This window comes from Chelonia mydas, chromosome 28 (assembly GCF_015237465.2).
Source record: "Chelonia mydas isolate rCheMyd1 chromosome 28, rCheMyd1.pri.v2, whole genome shotgun sequence".
Classification (NCBI taxonomy): Eukaryota; Metazoa; Chordata; order Testudines; family Cheloniidae; genus Chelonia; species Chelonia mydas.
This window is the reverse complement of record NC_051268.2, coordinates 7,708,775-7,727,201: the sequence shown is the minus strand read 5'-3', so window position 1 is coordinate 7,727,201 and position 18,427 is coordinate 7,708,775. Positions and strand designations below refer to the sequence as shown.

Here is an 18,427-nt window from a genome sequence, read left to right as displayed (position 1 = left end):
TGAGCGCTCCTGGGGAAAGCTGGAAGCCGGCACCTGCGAGCATTGGTTCTCCACCTCCCTGAGAGGGAGTAGCTAGGTCGATGGGGAAAATTCTGGGTGTAACTCTTTCTGATTTTGTCCCTGCCTGCTTCTGCTTTTCATTTCTTCATGGATCTACATAGGCCTCTCACTATTCTGCCTCTCTTTCCTTCACACCAGGATAGTTTGCTGTTGCTAGGGTTGCCAACTCTCCCAGTTTGGCCGGGAGCCTCCCAGCATCGGGCTTTATCTCCCAGAGGCTACTGAAGCCAATGTGGGACATTTTAAGCTGATAAAAGTCCAGCGGGGCTAAGGCAGGCTCCCTACCTGCCCTGGCTCCACGCCGCTCCCGGAAGCGGCCAGCATGTCCACCAGCAGCTCCTAGGAGGAGGCACGGCCAGGGGGTCTCTGCGCGCTGACCCTGCTCCGAGTGCCGACTCCGCAGCTCCCATTGGCCGGGAACAGGGAACCGTGGCCAATGGGAGCTGTGGGGCCAGTGCTTGCAGGCAGGGGAAGTGCGCAGAGCTGCCTAGGAGCCGCTGCCGGACATGCCGCCACTTCCGGGAGCTGCCTGAGGTAAGTGCCACCAGGCCAGAGCCTGCACCCAGAACTCCCTCCTGCACCCCCACTCCCTCCCAGAGTCCACACCCTGAACCCCCTCCTGCACCCCAACCCACTGCCCCAGGTTCAGCCCGGAGCTCTCTCCCACACTCCAAACCACCCCCCAGCCCAGAGCCCGCACCCCAGTGCCCTGCCTCAGCCCGGTGAAAGTGAGTTAAGGGTCGGGGAGAGCGAGCGACAGAGGGAGGGGGGTCTGGAGTGGTAGGGGCGGGGTCTCAGAAAAGGGGCAGGGCGTGGCCTTGGGGAAGGGGGCAGGGCAAGGGTGTTTGGGTTTGTGTGATTAGACAATCAACAACCCTAGCTGTTGCTCCTTGAATATTTTCTCTTTGAGGAACTGTCGCCTCTCCTAAACACCTTTTTCCCTCCGATTTTCTACGCATGGGGCCTTACCTACCAGGTCTCTCTGTGCGTTGAACTTTGCTTTTTGGAAGTCCATTGGCCTTATTCTCCTGCTTTCACTCACGTCCTTTCCTTACAGTCATCACGTCTACCATTTCATGATCACTTTCACCCAAATTGCCTTCCACCTTCAGATTCCTGCCTAGGACCCGACCAAAGTCACCGTCCATTTTGGTCAATTTTGCCGTCATAGGATTTTAAAAATCATCAGTGTCATGATTTCAGATATTTAAATCTGAAGTGTCACGGTGGTGTAACTGTCAGGGTCCTGACCCCAAAAGGGTGGGGGGGTCCACAATGTTATTGTAGGGGGGGTCATGGAATTGCCACCCTGATTTCTGCGCTGCTGCTGACGGCGACGCTGCCTTCAGAGCTGGGCGGCCAGAGAGCGGCAGCTGCTGGCCAGGATCCCAGCTCTGAAGGCAGCTGCCAGCCGCAGCGCAGAAGTAAGGACGGCGTGGGATGGTTTTGCCACCCTTCGTTGTGCCCTGCTGCCCTCAGAACTGGGCCCTCTCTGCCATTCTCCGGCCGCCCAGCTCTGAAGGCAGCGCAGAAGTAAGGGTGGCAATCCCGCGACCCCCCTACAATAACCTTGTGACTCCCCACATTTGAGAAATGCTGGTGAAATCTGTATAGTACAGGGTAAAAGGTCACAAAAGCCCAGATTTCACGGGGGAGACCAGATGTCACGGTCTGTGATGTGTTTTTCACGGCCATGAATTTGGTAGGCCCCTATTCATAAGCAATTTCCCCTTGCTCGACAGAATCCAGTCTAAAGTAGCTGTCCACCTTGTTACGACTTCCATCTTCTGAAACAAATTTGTCGCCAGTACATTCCACAGACTCATTGAACATTTTGTGTTTGTTCATATTACGTTTCCCAACAGATGTTTGGGTAATTAATTCCCCCCTCCCTCATTTCTACGTGTGTTTTGGATATTTCAGTTGTTTGTGTGGCAGAGTCTAGAACGTCTGTCTTCGGGGAAAGAACCTGGGGGGAGTCGTGCTATGAAATCATAGAATCATAGAAGATCATGGTTGGAAGGGACCTCAGGAGGTCATCTAGTCCCACCCCCTGCTCAAAGCAGAACCAACACCAACTAAATCATCCCAGCCAGGGCTTTGTCAAGCCGGGCCTTAAAAACCTCTAAGGAAGGAGATTCCACCACCTCCCTAGGTAACCCATTCCAGTGCTTCACCACGCTCCTAGTGAAATAGTGTTTCCTAATATCCAATCTAAACCTCCCCCATTGCAACTTGAGACCATTACTCCTCGTTCTGTCATCTGCCACCACTGAGAACAGCCGAGCTCTGTCCTCTTTGGGATCCCCCTTCAGGTAGTTGAAAGCTGCTATCAAATCCCCCCTCACTCTTCTCTTCTGCAGACTCAACAATCCCAGTTCCCTCAGCCTCTCCTCATAAGTCATGTGCCCCAGCTCCCTAATCATTTTTGTTGCCTGCCGCTGGACTCTCTCCAATTTGTCCACAATCCCTGCTGTAGTGGGGGGACCAAAACTGGACGCAGTACTCCAGATGAGGCCTCACCAATGTCGAATAGAGGGGAACAATCACATCCCTCGATCTGCTGGCAATGCCCCTACTTATGCATCCCAAAATGCCATTGGCCTTCTTGGCAACAAGGGCACACTGGTGACTCATATCCAGCTTCTCGTCCACTGTCACCCCTAGGTCCTTTTCTGCTGAACTGCTGCCGAGCCAGTCGGTCCCTCGTCTGTAGCGGTGCATGGGATTCTTCCTTCCTAAGTGCAGGACTCTGCCCTTGTCCTTGTCGAACCTCATGAGATTGAACTAAATGAACTAAAGCCTGTTCTGAAATCTCTCCAGTTGCCCTTATTGCCCGGGCAGGCTGCAGAATAACATCCATGTTTTCTTTCAGTTCATCCCAGCCTCCCGTGGGACAGGGAAGGGCAATGGCTGCCATGGAGCCCGTTCAGGTAGGGATTATGGGGGAGTTGCTGGTGGGTCGCTGCTGGAGGGAGAGGGGCAACAACCAGCTCGGAGGTGGGAGCTTCTGCGGGTTTGGTCTGGAGGTGGGAGAGAGAGGGAGGGGGACAGGGTGTGGCAAACCTTCTGGGACTTGGGGGTCTAGATTCTAGGGGCAGACCCATGGGCATTGAGGGAGGAAATGGCACTATCATGGAACAGGAAGCAAAGCTCCTGGGCAGGGCTAGGAACCTGTATGACAATCCCATGCTGGAGCATGACCCTGCTAGTCAGAGGTTGCTATGACATATGAAGGGGGCACCCACCAGTGCGGCCTGGGGGAGATGCCACCACACCCCCCCACATAGCCAGCTGCTGGTATTGGGGGAAGTGTTGGGATTCCTACTGGGGGCTGTCCCTTCCCATGGCTGGGGGTCTCCATCTTCTGTATATCAGCCTCTGGCTATTAGGGGAGTGATGAATGTGAAGACCCCTGCCCCCTCTCTCTGCTGGGAGGGGTGAGGGTCTCTCTCTTTCTCCCCTCACCCCGATGCCTCCTGGGTGCTCTGAGCAAGGTGGGGGTGAGTGAGTGTGACGGGTTCCCCCCCGGGGATGCCACGTGGACCTGGGGTACCACTGAGCTCCCCTGACCCACCAGCCTGGGCTCCCTTTTACACTGGACTGCTGAGACACGCTGCAAAGCCCGCTCAGGGCTGAACTTTCACCAGCAGACACACAGGTAAGGACACATCCCGGTGCAGTTACGTGCAGGCAGGATTTCTCCCCACCTCACCACGCCACCCTCACTTCCTCGCCGCTGCCTTCAGAGCTGGGCGGCCAGAGAGGGCCCAGTTCTGAGGGCAGCAGGGCGCAACGAAGGGTGGCAAAACCATCCCACGCCGTCCTTACTTCTGCGCTGCTGCTGGCAGCTGCCTTCAGAGCCGGGATCCTGGCCAGCAGCCACCGCTCTCTGGCCGCCCAGCTCTGAAGGCAGCGTCGCCGTCAGCAGCCGCGCAGAAATCAGGGTGGCAATTCCATGACCCCCCTACAATAACATTGTGACCCCCCCCCCCAACTCTTTTGGGGTCAGGACCCTGACAGTTACACCACCGTGACACTTCAGAATTAAATATCTGAAATCATGACACTGACGATTTTAAAAATCCTATGACGGCAAAATTGACCAAAATGGACGGTGACTTTGGTCGGGCCCTAGGCAGGAATCTGAAGGTGGAAGGCCATTTGGGTGAAAGTGATCATGAAATGGTAGACGTTGTGACTGTAAGGAAAGGACCTGAGTGAAAGCAGGAGAATAAGACCAATGGACTTCCAAAAAGCAGAGTTCAACGCACAGAGAGACCTGGTAGGTAAGGCCCCATGTGTAGAAAATCGGAGGGAAAAAGGTGTTTAGGAGAGGCGACAGTTCCTCAAAGAGAAAATATTCAAGGAGCAACAGCTAGGGTTGCTGACTGTCTAATCACACAAACCCAAACACTCTTTCCCCGCCCCTTTCCCCAAGGCCACGCCCTGCCCCTTTTCCGAGACACCCGCCCCCCCGTCGCTCGCTCTCCCCCACCCTTAACTCACTTTCACCGGGCTGAGGCAGGGCATTGGGGTGCGGGCTCTGGGCTGGGGGGTGGGGCCGAGGGGTTTGGAGTGTGGGAGAGGGCTCTGGGCTGAGCCTGGGACAGGGGCTTGCATAAAATTTATCATAACTGTGATATAATTATATCATACTAATATCCCTATGAAGAATATGCGGTGCAGGGTTACAGTGGGATTCTGCTGCCTGCCTGTCTCCCTGAGCTCCCGTGTGATTGACCTTCCTCCCCGGTGAGTCATGGGGTTGTCTGTGGGGCAGCAGGTTCTGAGTGGGGGCTCTTTCTCTTTCAGGGGCCGGTGACCTTCGAGGAGGTGGCTGTGTATTTTACGAAGGAAGAGTGGGCTCTGCTGGACCCTGCTCAGAGAGCCCTCTACCGAGACGTCATGCAGGAGACCTATGAGACTGTGACCTCGCTGGGTAAGGGTTCCCGTCCCCTCGGTTCTTAGAAGGGGGAAATGAAGAGTTAAGTTTCACCCCACCCCTACACTGCAACCTTAACTCTGCCCTGTTTCAGCATCACCCCGACATGCCAGTGACAGACACCCCAGCGCTGTGCCCTGCCCTGCCCCACAGCACTGGGAACAGAGCCCAGGCGCCGAGTAGCACTGAGTCCAACGTCTTCTCTTTGCTGAGCAAAACTTGGATTCACGTCTGGCATAAAGAACAGAAGCTGCCTGCACCTGGCCAACACTCCAACACCGAGCCACACAAACCATCTGAGACGTATAAAATGTTACCACCCCAGGACCCTTGGGCTGAGAATTCCTTCTGGGACATCACCTTCACTAACCCTTCACTGAGCCTGGAGATCACTAGCATGGACGTCACCAGGCTGCTGCTGATCCCTGTGGCAAGAACTCATCCTTGTGCACCCTCACTGTCACAACCTACCACACTGAGCGCTGAAATGGGGCAGACTCCGTCCCTCGGGGTTCACCTCTCTGCATATCACAGTCCCAGCTCTGCCAAGCTGCTCCAACTAATCCCTCCACCGTCCGGGTACAGCTACGCCTGACCCAGTGCACACAGCCGGAGGGCATGCGGAGAAATGCTGGGATTCCAGTCTGTGGAAAACACAAACCACAGCATGTTCTCGTAGTCCTTCCTCGTATCTATTATAGTTTCAAAGACTTTAAGGCCAGGAGGGCCTATCAGGCCACTAGTTTTACATCCTGCATAACACAGGCCATAGAAATTCATCCAGTTACTGCAGTACGGAGATGAGTATCTTGTGTTGGACTAAATCATCTTCCCAAAAGGCATCCAGTCTTGATTTGAAGACTTCAATAGATGGAAAGTTGGCCACTTCCATTGTGTTTTGTTAGTCTTTGCACCACCCTTCCAGATCTATTTCCAGGGGGTATTCCCAGCTCCAGAGCTAGGGGGCGAGGACAAAATTAAAAGCGCTTTGTAGGGGTGGCAGGTACATAAACTCTTCATTTCAGTCCTTCATTTCCTCATTTTAAGTTTAGCTACCATCCACGTGCTGGAAGGGCACGAGGCAGCACTGGGCCACCATAACTTTGCTTTAATGTCATTTGTGGGCATTTCATTTCCTTGGTTTTTAATGGACTTTTTTCGCTGTATAACTGTCTGTACACTCGAGCTTTGATGGCATTACTATGTCCGGTAGGGATGTGATTTTTTTTTTTTTTTCACACAACTAACTGACCAGAGCAATGTTGGCAAAACTTTTCAGTAGCGAGCAGGCCAAACTCTACGTGTGAATGTTAGAACAGTTCAAAATATTGCTCTTAGCTCAGAAATGTTTGGTATCAGGGCAAAGCTTCCAAGAATGCAGGATGCAAGAAAAATCCGCAACACGCACTGTGTGAAAGTTAACAGTGGTAGGGTTCAAGTCCAGAGGCCACAGCTTGTCCTCCTGAGGCAACCAATTACTGTGAGAGCAGACTGCTGGGAACCCTCTCATTACCCGCAAAAAATCAGGGCAACCCGCCTATACCCTATCGAGGGCTCAAGGCATGACCCGGTCAATTTAGGTACTCCCACCCTTTCCCTACTGAGGGCTCGAGGTATAAAGCACCTACCTTTACCCATGGGGCTCAGGGAAAACCTGGTCAATTTAAGTACCCAGGGGGTTTGGGGCTCTACGGGTCTGCAGAACCTTTTCCCCGTGAAAGAACCTTAGACAATTATGCTCTAAACATCTATTTATTAGCAACACACACAGAATCAATACCCCCGGAGCGCTGCCTGGAACTGGGGTACAGCTGAGCCCTCTGTCACACCAATCTGGGTTCCCTCTTGCCCTGTGAGGTTGTGACAAACTGCAAAGCCTTCCAAGCTTGCACTTACACCAATATCCACAGGCAGGGACCACCTGTGTTCACTGAATGCTCTGTCAGCCACTGCAAGAACCAACCACCGAGAGGCTCCAGCCAAAATATACTCAGCTCCCCAGCCTAGGACCCCGGAGCTATACTGTCCTGCCCTGGTCAAAAACCTGACCAGTGTGAATTTAGTACCCAGTCCTCCACTTCTACAAAGGAAAGTGGACGTGCACTGGCTCTTTTTCCTGAGCTGAGATTTTTCCCTTTGCACTTCAAACAACACACAGTGTTTTAGGTAAAATATACAATACATTTATTAACTACAGAAAGGTAGATTTTAAGTGATTATAAGTGATAGCAAACAGATCAAAGTAGGTTACTTAGCAAAACACAAGCTAAGCCTAATGGACAACACAGGATTTGAATCAAACGGTGTCTCACCCTGTTAGACAGTACAAGCAGTTCATCAATCCCTTTAGCCTGAGACCAGCACTTTGTGTCCATTTATTCTTTTGTGTAGAGACTGTCCGGTTTGGCCCTCGATAGGGTATAGGCGGGTTGCCCTGATTTTTTGCGGGTAATGAGAGGGTTCCCAGCAGTCTGCTCTCACTGTACGTGGCAGATATATCCCCTTATGTGCCAGCAATGCCCCTCTGCCATGTACATTGGCCAAACCGGATAGTCTCTACGCAAAAGAATAAATGGACACAAATCTGACATAAGGAATTATAACATTCAAAAACCGGTAGGAGAACACTTCAATCTCCCTGTACACTCAATAACAGACTTAAAAGTGGCAATTCTTCAACAAAAAAACTTCAAAAACAGACTCCCACGAGAAACTGCAGAACTGGAATTAATTTGCAAACTGGACACCATCAAATTAGGCCTGAATAAAGACTGGGAGTGGATGGGTCACTACAAAAACAAATTTCCCCTTGCTGATACTCACACCTTCTTGTTAACTGTTTGAAATGGGCCACCTTGATTACATTGGCCTCATTAGCACTACAAAGGTGATTGCCACTCCTTCTTGTCAACTGTTGAGAATAGCCCACTTCCACCTTAATTGAATTGGGTCATTAGCACTGACCCCCCACTTGATAAGGCAACTCCCATCTTTTCATATGCTGTGTATTTATACCTCTCTACTGTATTTTCCACTCCATGCATCTGATGAAGTGGGTTTTAGCCCACGAAAGCTTATGCCCAAGTAAATTTAGTCTCTAAGGTGCCACAAGGAGTCCTCGTTGTTTTTGGAGATTAGTCAGGAGACCATTAGAACCATAATCTGAGCCCCAGGCAGGTGCAAGAAGATGTTATAAGAGGGAAGTGATTTTTTTGTAACCGGCTGCTTTGAGGGGGGCTGTCTCTCAGGAACCTCTTGATGCAATCAACCCCTTTTTTTGGACCAATAACCCTGCCCCCCACCCCCATGATGTTGGGTATATCTCAAGACTATCGGAGTAATCATGTGAATTTTAAAGAAATTAAAATAGTCGACCTGTAAAGAGAAAGTAATACTGAACCTTAACTCCAGTAGAGCTGGCCTGCCACTGTATTAACTTCCCAGAGGTGGGGAGGGTGTGACAGCCAGGTGGGACCATCTGCTGACAGGAGACCGTGTGAGGTTCCTCTCCAGGAGTCCTGGGGAGAAGGGAGAGCAGGGAGCAGGGGGAAGATGATGGGGAGCTGGTGCTCGTAGGGTGCCGCAAAGTGGGGAGGGCTGAGAGCAGTGGGAGGAAGGAAGAGGGAGGGAGGGAGTCGGGGACAGGTGCATCTGGGAACTGGCAATGGGATGGTTGGGCTGGGGGAGCAGGAGACTGGGAATGAGGAAAATGAGGGCCCAGCAGTGGTGCTGTTGGTGGGGGAGGATTGCGTAGAAGATCTGGGTTACTGGGGAGTGGGGAACACGGGATTGTGAGGAGGGGGAGAGGGAAGGGGTTGGTGAGGGGTTGCTTTAGGGAGCAGGGAGGGTCTGGTGGAGTTGGGAAGGGACAGATGCACGAGGGCAGGGATTTGGGGCACGCTACTGAGGCTGCTTTTGCCAAACTTTCTAATGCCCTCTCCCTAGGCACAGCTCAGAACCCGCCCTCCATCCTCATCCTCTTTGGCCTGTCAGCCTCCTTTGACACCTCTGACCATTGAAATGTTGTTGTCTCTTGTCTCCTCCCGGTCCCCCCCCACCTGTCTAAACTCTCCTTCAGTGTGCCCTTAGGAGCATCCCTTATACACCCCTCCAACTTTCTGCGGGATCTACCAGGCTCTGTCTGTTGTCAGATATTGGCTGACTGTGTGTTCTGTCTGTGAGCCATCCCAGCTCTGTGCAATGAACTGCCCAATGACCACAGACCCGGTTTGTAGCGAAGGCGTTCAGCCAGGTTTATTGTCAACGAAGCGTGGTACCAGTATCCCGCAGACTCTACCGGGCCATTAATACATGTATCCCCATAACAATGGACCAGCTCAGTGAATGGTGGGACTTTCTGTTCCTCCTTAGGCTAGACAGAGATACTCCCTTTGAGCTTTCATTTTATACATCAATACAAACAAGTTACGCATTGCCCCTCTGACGTGGTTAGCTACCACCCCGTACCTTGTACATGTTGGGTCAATCAAAGCATCTCTATCCATCACACTGTTACCCCGACCTTATCTGTAGGAGCGGTCACTCACTACCTTCGGGGAATGTGTTCGCTCCAGTGTCCTGTGCCTAGCACTGGTCAGGAATGTGTGAGTTTTTGCAATACCAGCCCTGTTCTCAGGGCTGTCCTTAGGATTTATGGGGCGCAATGCAGTATTATTAAACTGGTGCCCCTATTCCTGATGGTAACCCGGGCTTGCATGCGTATTTTAGATAGGAGGGGGTCTTTTGAAGGATTTATTTAAAAAACTATATGGCTGAAGATTCAAGCATTTTAAGCTAAAGATGAATACTCAGCTTGTGCATCTAAATATCTATGCAAGGATTTTTTAGAGATGTGATTTTATAATCTTCACCGACACACTAATGAAATATTTTTAAAGCAAATTTTAAACTAAGGTCCTGTAGACTAACATGTTCTGAGTAAATATTACAGTCATGTACAATTGTTTTGGACAGTAAATTCAGAAACTGACAGTATATACCTGGGGGTTGGCAAATGCCTGTTAAATGGCTTCATTACCCCTTGAGTGGGTCTTTAACAGTTTCAGTGTTGTGCTAATAGGTCTGGCAGGCTGGAGGCTTTTTCACTTTTAACAGGTTTCAGAGTAACAGCCGTGTTAGTCTGTATTCGCAAAAAGAAAAGGAGTACTTGTGGCACCTTAGAGACTAACCAATTTATTTGAGCATGAGCTTTCGTGAGCGACAGCTCACTTTATCGGATGCACACTGTGGAAAATACAGAAGATGTTTTTATACACACAAACCATGAAAAAATGGGTGTTTATCACTACAAAGGGTTTTCTCTTTCCCCACCCCACTCTCCTGCTGGTAATAGCTTATTTAAAGTGATCACTCTCCTTACAATGTGTATGGTAATCAAGGTGGGCCATTTCCAGCACAAATCCAGGTTTTCTCCCCCCCCACCCCCACAAACCCACTCTCCTGTTGGTAATAGCTTATCTAAAGTGATCACTCTCCTTACAATGTGTATGATAATCAAGTTGGGCCACTTCCAGCACAAATCCAGGTTTTCTCCCCCCCCACCCCCACCCCCACAAACCCACTCTCCTGTTGGTAATAGCTTATCTAAAGTGATCACTCTCTTTACAATGTGTATGATAATCAAGGTGGGCTATTTCCAGCACAAATCCAGGGTTTAACAAGAAGGTCTGAGGAGAGTGATCACTTTAAATAAGCTATTACCAGCAGGAGAGTGGGGTGGGGAGAGAGAAAACCCTTTGTAGTGATAAGCACCCATTTTTTCATGGTTTGTGTGTATAAAAACATCTTCTGTATTTTCCACAGTATGCACCCGATGAAGTGGGTTTTAGCTCACGAAAGCTTATGCTCAAATAAATTGGTTAGTCTCTAAGGTGCCACAAGTCCTCCTTTTCTTTTCACTTTTAAGTTACTAGATCCCCTCCGGAGGAAGGCTCACCAGGCTGCAGCAGCCAGCTGTGGTGGGTGCCTGCAGGGAGGGTCAGAACAGGGATAGGAAGAGGCAGATGGGTGGACACTAAGACCCAGGGGTGCCCGAAATTTTCAGCTGCCGGCAGCTGCGTATGCTGCATATGCCTAAGGACGGCCCTGCCTCCTGTTCTTGCCAGGTTCTGTGACCGTGCAAGCAGGCAGAGTCCGATGTCTGTTCACAGCCTGAGTTTTACTAACTTTGCTTTATATGAGCTACTTTAGTTCAGGCCCCAGGCCTCTGGTAGAGGGTCTTAGGGTCTTTCTGTACTACACTGTCCTTGGTCCCCTTCTGTTCTTCCTCTACGCCTGATCTCTGGATAATCTCATCCACCAACACAGATACAACTGGTGACTCTCCGATCTACCTCTCTACTCCCCACCCGGCGCCCTCTGTCCAAACTAAAATCCCCGCCGGTCTCTCTAACCTCTCCTTTGGAATGTCTGTCCACCAGCTCAAACTCAACAGCTAAAACAGCTAAACCAGAGCCCTTAATAAATCCCCCTCGCCATCCCACCATCTCTTTTTTCTCTTTCGTTGTGGAAAGCATCACTATCCGGCCTGTCACTCGGGCCCGTAACTCTGACACAGACCCCTCTCCATGTTCTCATGAAGTGGTGTGGTGAGTCTTCATTTAGTCACTCTAATTTAAGGTTTCGCGTGCCAGTCATACATGTTAACGTTTTTAGAAGGTCTCTTTCTATAAGTCTATAATCTATAACTAAACTATTGCTGTATGTAAAGTAAATACGGTTTTTAAAATGTTTAAGAAGCTTCATTTAAAATTAAACTAAAATGCAGAGCCCCCCCCCGGCCCCCGGACCGGTGACCAGGATCCGGGCAGTGTGAGTGCCACTGAAATCAGCTCGCCTGCCGCCTTTAGCACGTGTGCCAGAGGTTGCCTACTCCTGGTCCACATCTTGGATTTTCTTTCTGCTGAATGTTCCTAAACTATGGCCTGTCCTACCCATCCACAGAGCTGAAAATCTTCTTCAGGGCACTCATCATCTCCTGCCTCAGTTACTGCAACATCGGTTTCTCCGACCTTGACCAACGCAGTCTTGCCCTGCTCATATCTATTCAGAAGCAAACACTTACAAAGCTACCGCATATGTGACCTATGAGGAAAGGTTGAAAGAACTGGGCATGTTTAATCTTGAAAAAAGACCTGATAATGGTTCTCAACTATGTTAAAAACTGTTTTAAAGGGGGAGAGTGATCAATTCGTCTCCACGTCCACTGGGTTAGGACAAGGAGTAATTGGCTTGATCTGCAGAAAGGGAGGGTTGGGTTGGCTAGTAGGAAAAACTTTCCAACTATAAGAGTCATTAAGTACTGGAATAGGTTACCAAGAAAGGTTCATAGAATCATAGAATATTAGGGTTGGAAGAGACCTCAGGAGCTCATCTAGTCCAACCCGCTGCTCAAAGCAGGACCAATACCAACTAAATCATCCCAGCCAGGGCTTTGTCTAGCCTCACCTTAAAAACTTCTAAGGAAGGAGATTCTACCACCTCCCTAGGGAACCAATTCCAGTGCTTCACCACCCTCCTAGTGAAATAGTGTTTCCTAATATCCAACCTAAACCTCCCGCACTGCAACTTGAGACCATTACTCCTTGTTCTGTCATCTGCTACCACTGAGAACAGCCGAGCTCCGTCCTCTTTGGAACCCCCTTTCAGGTAGTTGAAAGCAGCTATCAAATCCCCCCTCACTCTTCTCTTCTGCAGACTAAACAATCCCAGTTCCCTCAGCCTCCCTCGTAAGTCATGTGCCCCAGCTCCCTAATCAGTTTCGTTGCCCTCCGCTGGACTCTCTCCAATTTGTCCACATCCCTTCTGTAGTGGGGGGCGGGGGGACGAAAACTGGACACAATACTCCAGATGAGGCCTCACCAATGTCGAATAGAGGGGAACGATCACATCCCCTGATCTGCTGGCAATGCCCCTACTTTTACATCCCAAAATGCCATTGGCCTTCTTGGCAACAAGGGCACACTGTTGACTCATATCCAGCTTCTTGTCCACTGTCACCCCTAGGTCCTTTTCTGCAGAACTGCTGCCGAGCCAGTCGGTCCCCAGCCTGTAGTCGTGCATGAGATTCTTCTGTCCTAAGTGCAGGAAGAACTCAGGTTCTTGTTTCAGTCCCGCCTCTTGAAAAATGTTTCCAGCTGGCTACCAGAAGACAAAAAGCCTCTGTGGAAGGATGCTCCCCTTGCTTTTTCCTCACCTATCTGAGCTTCCTTTGTGTCCCTTCCTGCTTGATGACTCTGTTTACTGCTTAAATCCAAACGAAGCAGGGCACACATTCCTTTGTTTAGGAAAGACCAGTTTGCCAACCCCAGTTTGGGCAGGGCTGTGGCTTTTGGACCGTGTGGTAATAACTTTCCTACAGGGAAATCTGACAACTTCACATATAAAGTTGCCACACACCTTTTATCAGGCCAATAAAAACCAGCAGATTATGAGTTTTCAAAATGATACTTCCCAAGGCGTACTTTGTACAAAGATTTTTACGCTAGTGTGTCAGGTGTGAATCCAGGAGTGTGTTAGGTAACAGCCTCCCTGCTAAGAGGGGGAAATCCATATCCTTCTTGCTCTTGGTTTGTTCTGTGTCAGTGTCTGGGAATTGGATCTGCCAGTGTATTCTTAAAAGCTCCATTGATATGGAACCTAAGGAACAGACAGCTTGGCAACACCCATGTCTATGTCTCTTCACCTGCCCTGAGAGCAAACAGCCCTTTTCTAACCACTAGGGAGCAATGCAGCACATAGGGGGAAATGAGGCACAAGCAGGATTCATAAAAATATTACGAAAAATCCCCACTTTGTCACAGCCCCATTAAACTAAACCACATTATTCCGACAGTAATATCCCCGTGTTCATCAATATTACAGAGCTGCACCATCTCATTAAAGGGGGTCTGGAGAAATGGGACTACATGGAAGTGGGAGGGGATGAGACATAGGGGAGGGGAGCGTTGGGGGATCAGGAGTGGTGGGGTAATCCCAGTGAGTTTACATACTATCCCTGCTGAGGCCCTATTAATTTGGAGCCGGCACTCCATCCGTATTACATTCCACTTTCACTTGGTTGTACAGATTTTCCCCCAAAATTATTATTTTCACTCCTCTTCTCTCTCCGTGACTGAGCGCCTGCCCCCATCCCCACCACATGCAAACACCTCTCCCCCACCCACTGTGACCCCAGCCACCATCTCTGAGTCCTTATGTTCCTCCCAGCCACAACACGACCCCTTCCCTGGCCCAAGTGTGTGTGTGTGTGTGTGTCCCGGGCAATGTCATAGGTTGGTAGTGAGACTTCTTGAGACACAGAGAGTCCCTTCCCATCTGCAGCAGCCACAAACTCTCCTCCCAGCAGGCTCCTTGGATCTTTGAGTCCATCCCTCCTGAAGTCACGTGGCCTGATTCTTATTTTTCACATTCTCCTTTCCTAGAGGAATTAGAGTCTGTTGGTCCTAAATTCCTCAGGCTTCCCCCGCACTGAGGGATGTTCATAACCCCCCACCCCCATTACACCTGACTTGCTAGATTCCCTAATGCCTCAAAATGTGCTCTCCTGACATCGACTGCTCCTGACAGCCTGCATTCAGTGTCATCCCTGCTCCCTCCTATTCCTCCAGTCCCGGCTTCCCTATCTCTCGCCTTCTCTCTGGGCCTCTAAGGTCAGCAAGAAGCATTTGCAGGGGACCTTCCATTCTGGCCAGAGCCTTCGCTTTCCGGGACATGGAGTTACCGTCTCTGTGTTCTAGGAGCCCCTTTGATGTTGAGTGTCTGCCTGTTGTGTGTTCCTGACAGAGGTGGAGGTAGTTAAATCCCCCATAAAAAGTGTGTGACCATAGGTGCCGACTCTATTCAGCGGCGTGCAGGAGGTGCTGGGCGGGAGAGGGAGGAGCAGGGACAGGAAGAGGCAGGGGAGGGGGTGGGAAGGGCTTGGGGAAGGGATGGAGTAGGGGGTCAAGCACCCCCTGGGAGCAAGGGACATTGGTGCCTCTGAGCACCTGGAGGGGGCTGCCCTGGATTTTACTGCTTTAAAATGGGCTGGGATTAAAATAATGAAACTTTTTTTGTTTTGTTTTTGGTGACAAATGAATTCACCTGATCTTCCTGAGCAGGGTTTCCAGTGTCCAGACCTGATGTGAGCTCCCAGCTGGAACGGGGGGAAGAGCCGTGGGTCCCGGACCTCCAGGGCTCGGAGGAAAGAGAGATCCTGAGATGCACCTACCCTGGTGAGCAATCATTAAACAAACTCAAAAACGGCCCGTGCCTGAAGGAAACAGCTGGGATTCCCTACAAAGTCCTTGTGAGCTCTCCGGGTTCAGCAGGTGTCATATGCTCACAGCCAATACCACTCGTGACTGACACCTGGCAGTAGCTCCCTCCCTGACCTCCCTTCTCCCATGAGTTTTTGGGTGGGATGTGGAGGCAGAATTGATCATCTCCTGACTCCCTATGGGGGAGAGTTTGGGGAAATTCAGGTCCTGATGTTTCCTGTCTCTCCAGCACAGACTTTGGTTTGCTCTCTCTTTTCCGTTCCTGTTTCTGAGGTTTCCTTCTCTCTCCCAGCAGGTGAGGGGACGGTGAGTGGGAGTGTGGAGCAGAATCCTGAAGAGGAAGATACTGAACAAAGGGAACTGCTCAGGGTATTATCACGAAGATCCAAAGGGAAAGTGCCCAGGAGTTCTGAGCGGGGAAAAGCTTATGAGCATCAGCAGAGGCCAGAGAGGCAGCAGGGAAACCAGCCAGGGGAGAAAGTGGATAAATCCATTAATTGCCGGGGAACACATAAACACATCAAGGAAACCACAGCCTGGCAGAAGATTCTCAAAGGAGAGAGAAAAAACACAGGCACGGAGTGTGGGGAAAACTTCAGTCGATGCTCAGACCTTATTAACCATGAGAGAATTCACACGGGAGAAAGACCCTATGAATGCTGTGAATGTGGGAAACGCTTTGCTCAGAGTTCAGCTCTTATGATACATCAGAGAATCCACACAGGGGAGAGACCCTACGGATGCTGTGAGTGCGGGAAAAACTTCACTAACAGCTCAGCCCTTATTACGCATCAGAGAATCCACACAGGGGAGAGACCGTATGAATGCAGTGAGTGCGGGAAAAGCTTCACTCAGAGCTCAAACCTTACTATACACGAGAGAATTCACAGGGGAGAGAGACCCTATGAATGCTGTGAATGCGGGAAAAACTTCCCTCGGAGCTCAGCCCTTATAAGACATCAAAGAATCCACGCGGGGGAGAGACCGTACGAATGCGGTGAATGTGGGAAAAGCTTCACTGAAAGCTCAGACCTTCTTATACACCAGAGAGTCCACACAGGAGAAAGACCCTATAAATGCAGTGAGTGTGGAAAAAGCTTCACTAAGAGATCAGTCCTTGTTACGCATCAGAGGATCCACACAGGGGAGAGACCCTACGAATGCGGTGAGTGCGGGAAAAGCTTCACTCAGAGCTCAGCCCTTATTGCACATCGGAGAATCCACAGAGGGGAGAGACCTTATGAATGCCGTGAGTGCGGGAAAACCTTCACTGACAGCTCAGCCCTGATTCAACATCAGAGAATCCACAGCGGAGAGAGACCCTATGAATGCCGTGAGTGCGGGAAAAACTTCGCACGTAACTCAGCCCTGATTACGCATCAGAGGATCCACACAGGTGAGAGACCCTATGAATGCTGTGAGTGCGGGAAAAGCTTCCCTCAGAGCTCAGCCCTTACTTATCACCAGAGAATCTGCCAGGGCAATAAGCATAATTAAGACCTTGTCTATGGCTCTCAAAAGATTTTTTTGTTGTTGTTGTTTAATACTTTTGCTAATTCCCATATAGTCACCTTCAAGGCTGTTTGCACCATTTGCTTCACCATGGTCCTGTAGGTCCCCCAGGGGAGTTGCCAACTTCTGCTTTTTGCAACTAGGCCTTCTTTTGGGTGAAGCCCAAGGTCCTGTCTACCAATGATGGGATTGTATGTCCTGCCTGTCAGGAATGTCCTTCAGACACAGATGGGGGAATCTGGGGTTATCTCAGCTAGCCACACTGAGGTAAAATATTCATTTCCACCGTGATTTTAGAGGCGTTAGCTAGCTCAACTATTCTTGCAGGAAAGACTTGACCCATGTCTAGATGCCCAGGTTATAGGAAACATTTCCTCATGACCTGACCTAACCTCTGTCATTTTACTAATCTCAACAAACTTTAAGCATCACATTTATACTCCTCCCACTGCAAAGCAATTGTTAAAGTCACCGAGTCCCCTCTTTGGGGACCAATCGTCTCATTCCCAGTTGTTCTCACATTGCTCTGAGTTGGGATGAATAGCAGTTATGTTTGGTACTCTTATCCTCATTTAAAATATATGTAACTATAACAAGGAGCCTGGGTGGGGGAAAGTGTTAATTCAGCTTCTGTGATGCTGAAGGAGATGGGGTGAGTCGGGGGGGATTCCCTGATTCCCCTTCATCCCATCAGAGTTACTCTCTGTCCGAGCCATGTAGAATTTATCTTTTCCACCTTCACACTCTCCACCTCCCAAAGGGTCACGTGATGAAGTGTTCTCAGCTCACTTTGCCTGTGAGTCACTCTTTGATTTCCTTGATCCTAAATCAGACTCATCAGAACTGGAGAGGAAAGTGTCCCAGACCCGGAAGAGGAATCTGAATGTATCCAAAACATAGATTGATCATAATGAGTTTAAATACCAGTCTCCATCCTTTTGCAAAGCAGCTTCTGGGCTTTTTCCTGCTGAGTATGGATTGTTTGCAGATTAGAAATTTGGCTGTTCCCCCCCCTACACACACTATGATAATGCTAAAATTTTACTAAATAACATGACTCGACAATATGGAAAGAGTACTGAACAAAGCACATTTGAACATATCAGAGAAGAACACTGTGAACCCATTGTCCTGATTGTGAGTCATCAGATATAATCTGCTCTGGAATTTTATTTTATATAAAACTGAAAGTGTCTTATTCCTCTCAGTGTTGTGGATTTTTCTCGCTTTCCTAAAGACCATTTGGTTACATAATGGGACACTAGTTTAGTTTTGGTTGAGGGAATGCAGCTCAGATTTATTGGGGACTTTGAGACAAATGGCTATCTGGTAAAAATAGTCATTTATTTTATTCTTGCTTTTCCACCACCCCTCCATGATGACATGGAGGGAATTCTAATGCAGTTCGGTCAACACAGGAGAATACTCCAAGAATACTCCAATAGGACATGCTACCAAGGAAACATTTGTGTTTTTCAGAGTAACAGCCATGTTAGTCTGTATTTGCAAAAAGAAAAGGAGTACTTGTGGCACCTTAGAGACTAACCAATTTATTTGAGCATAAGCTTTTGTGAGCTACAGCTCACTTCATCGGATGCATACTGTGGAAACTGCAGAAGACATTATATAC

The 18,427-nt window shown here is 49.7% G+C and overlaps 4 protein-coding genes across 9 annotated transcripts in view; 2 read left to right on the top strand and 2 right to left on the bottom strand.

The window, feature by feature from the left end:
• LOC102934530 (zinc finger protein OZF) overlaps positions 1 to 18,427 on the top strand; it is a 1,287,564-nt gene that overhangs the window by 300,093 nt on the left and 969,044 nt on the right.
• LOC102930400 (zinc finger protein 501) overlaps positions 1 to 18,427 on the bottom strand; it is a 1,110,025-nt gene that overhangs the window by 272,210 nt on the left and 819,388 nt on the right. The gene's annotated exons all lie outside the window — the stretch shown is intronic.
• The window catches only part of LOC102937091 (zinc finger protein 135), a 426,373-nt gene that overhangs the window by 206,325 nt on the left and 201,621 nt on the right, over positions 1 to 18,427 (bottom strand). The gene's annotated exons all lie outside the window — the stretch shown is intronic.
• Positions 1 to 18,427, top strand: part of LOC102931047 (zinc finger protein 154) — a 29,328-nt gene that overhangs the window by 4,504 nt on the left and 6,397 nt on the right. For 2 of the 5 annotated variants that reach the window (XM_037887407.2, XM_037887404.2), the window contains exons 2-5: positions 2,936 to 2,993; positions 4,876 to 5,002; positions 15,127 to 15,240; positions 15,578 to 16,681. In XM_037887407.2, coding sequence (XP_037743335.2) covers positions 2,970 to 2,993; positions 4,876 to 5,002; positions 15,127 to 15,240; positions 15,578 to 16,681 — 1,369 coding nt within the window. In that variant the 5' untranslated portion in view covers positions 2,936 to 2,969. Of the gene's footprint in view, positions 1 to 2,935; positions 2,994 to 4,875; positions 5,003 to 15,126; positions 15,241 to 15,577; positions 16,682 to 17,629; positions 17,996 to 18,427 lie in introns of those variants that run through there. The other 3 variants (XM_037887408.2, XM_043537479.1, XM_043537478.1) reach the window with 3 other exon arrangements.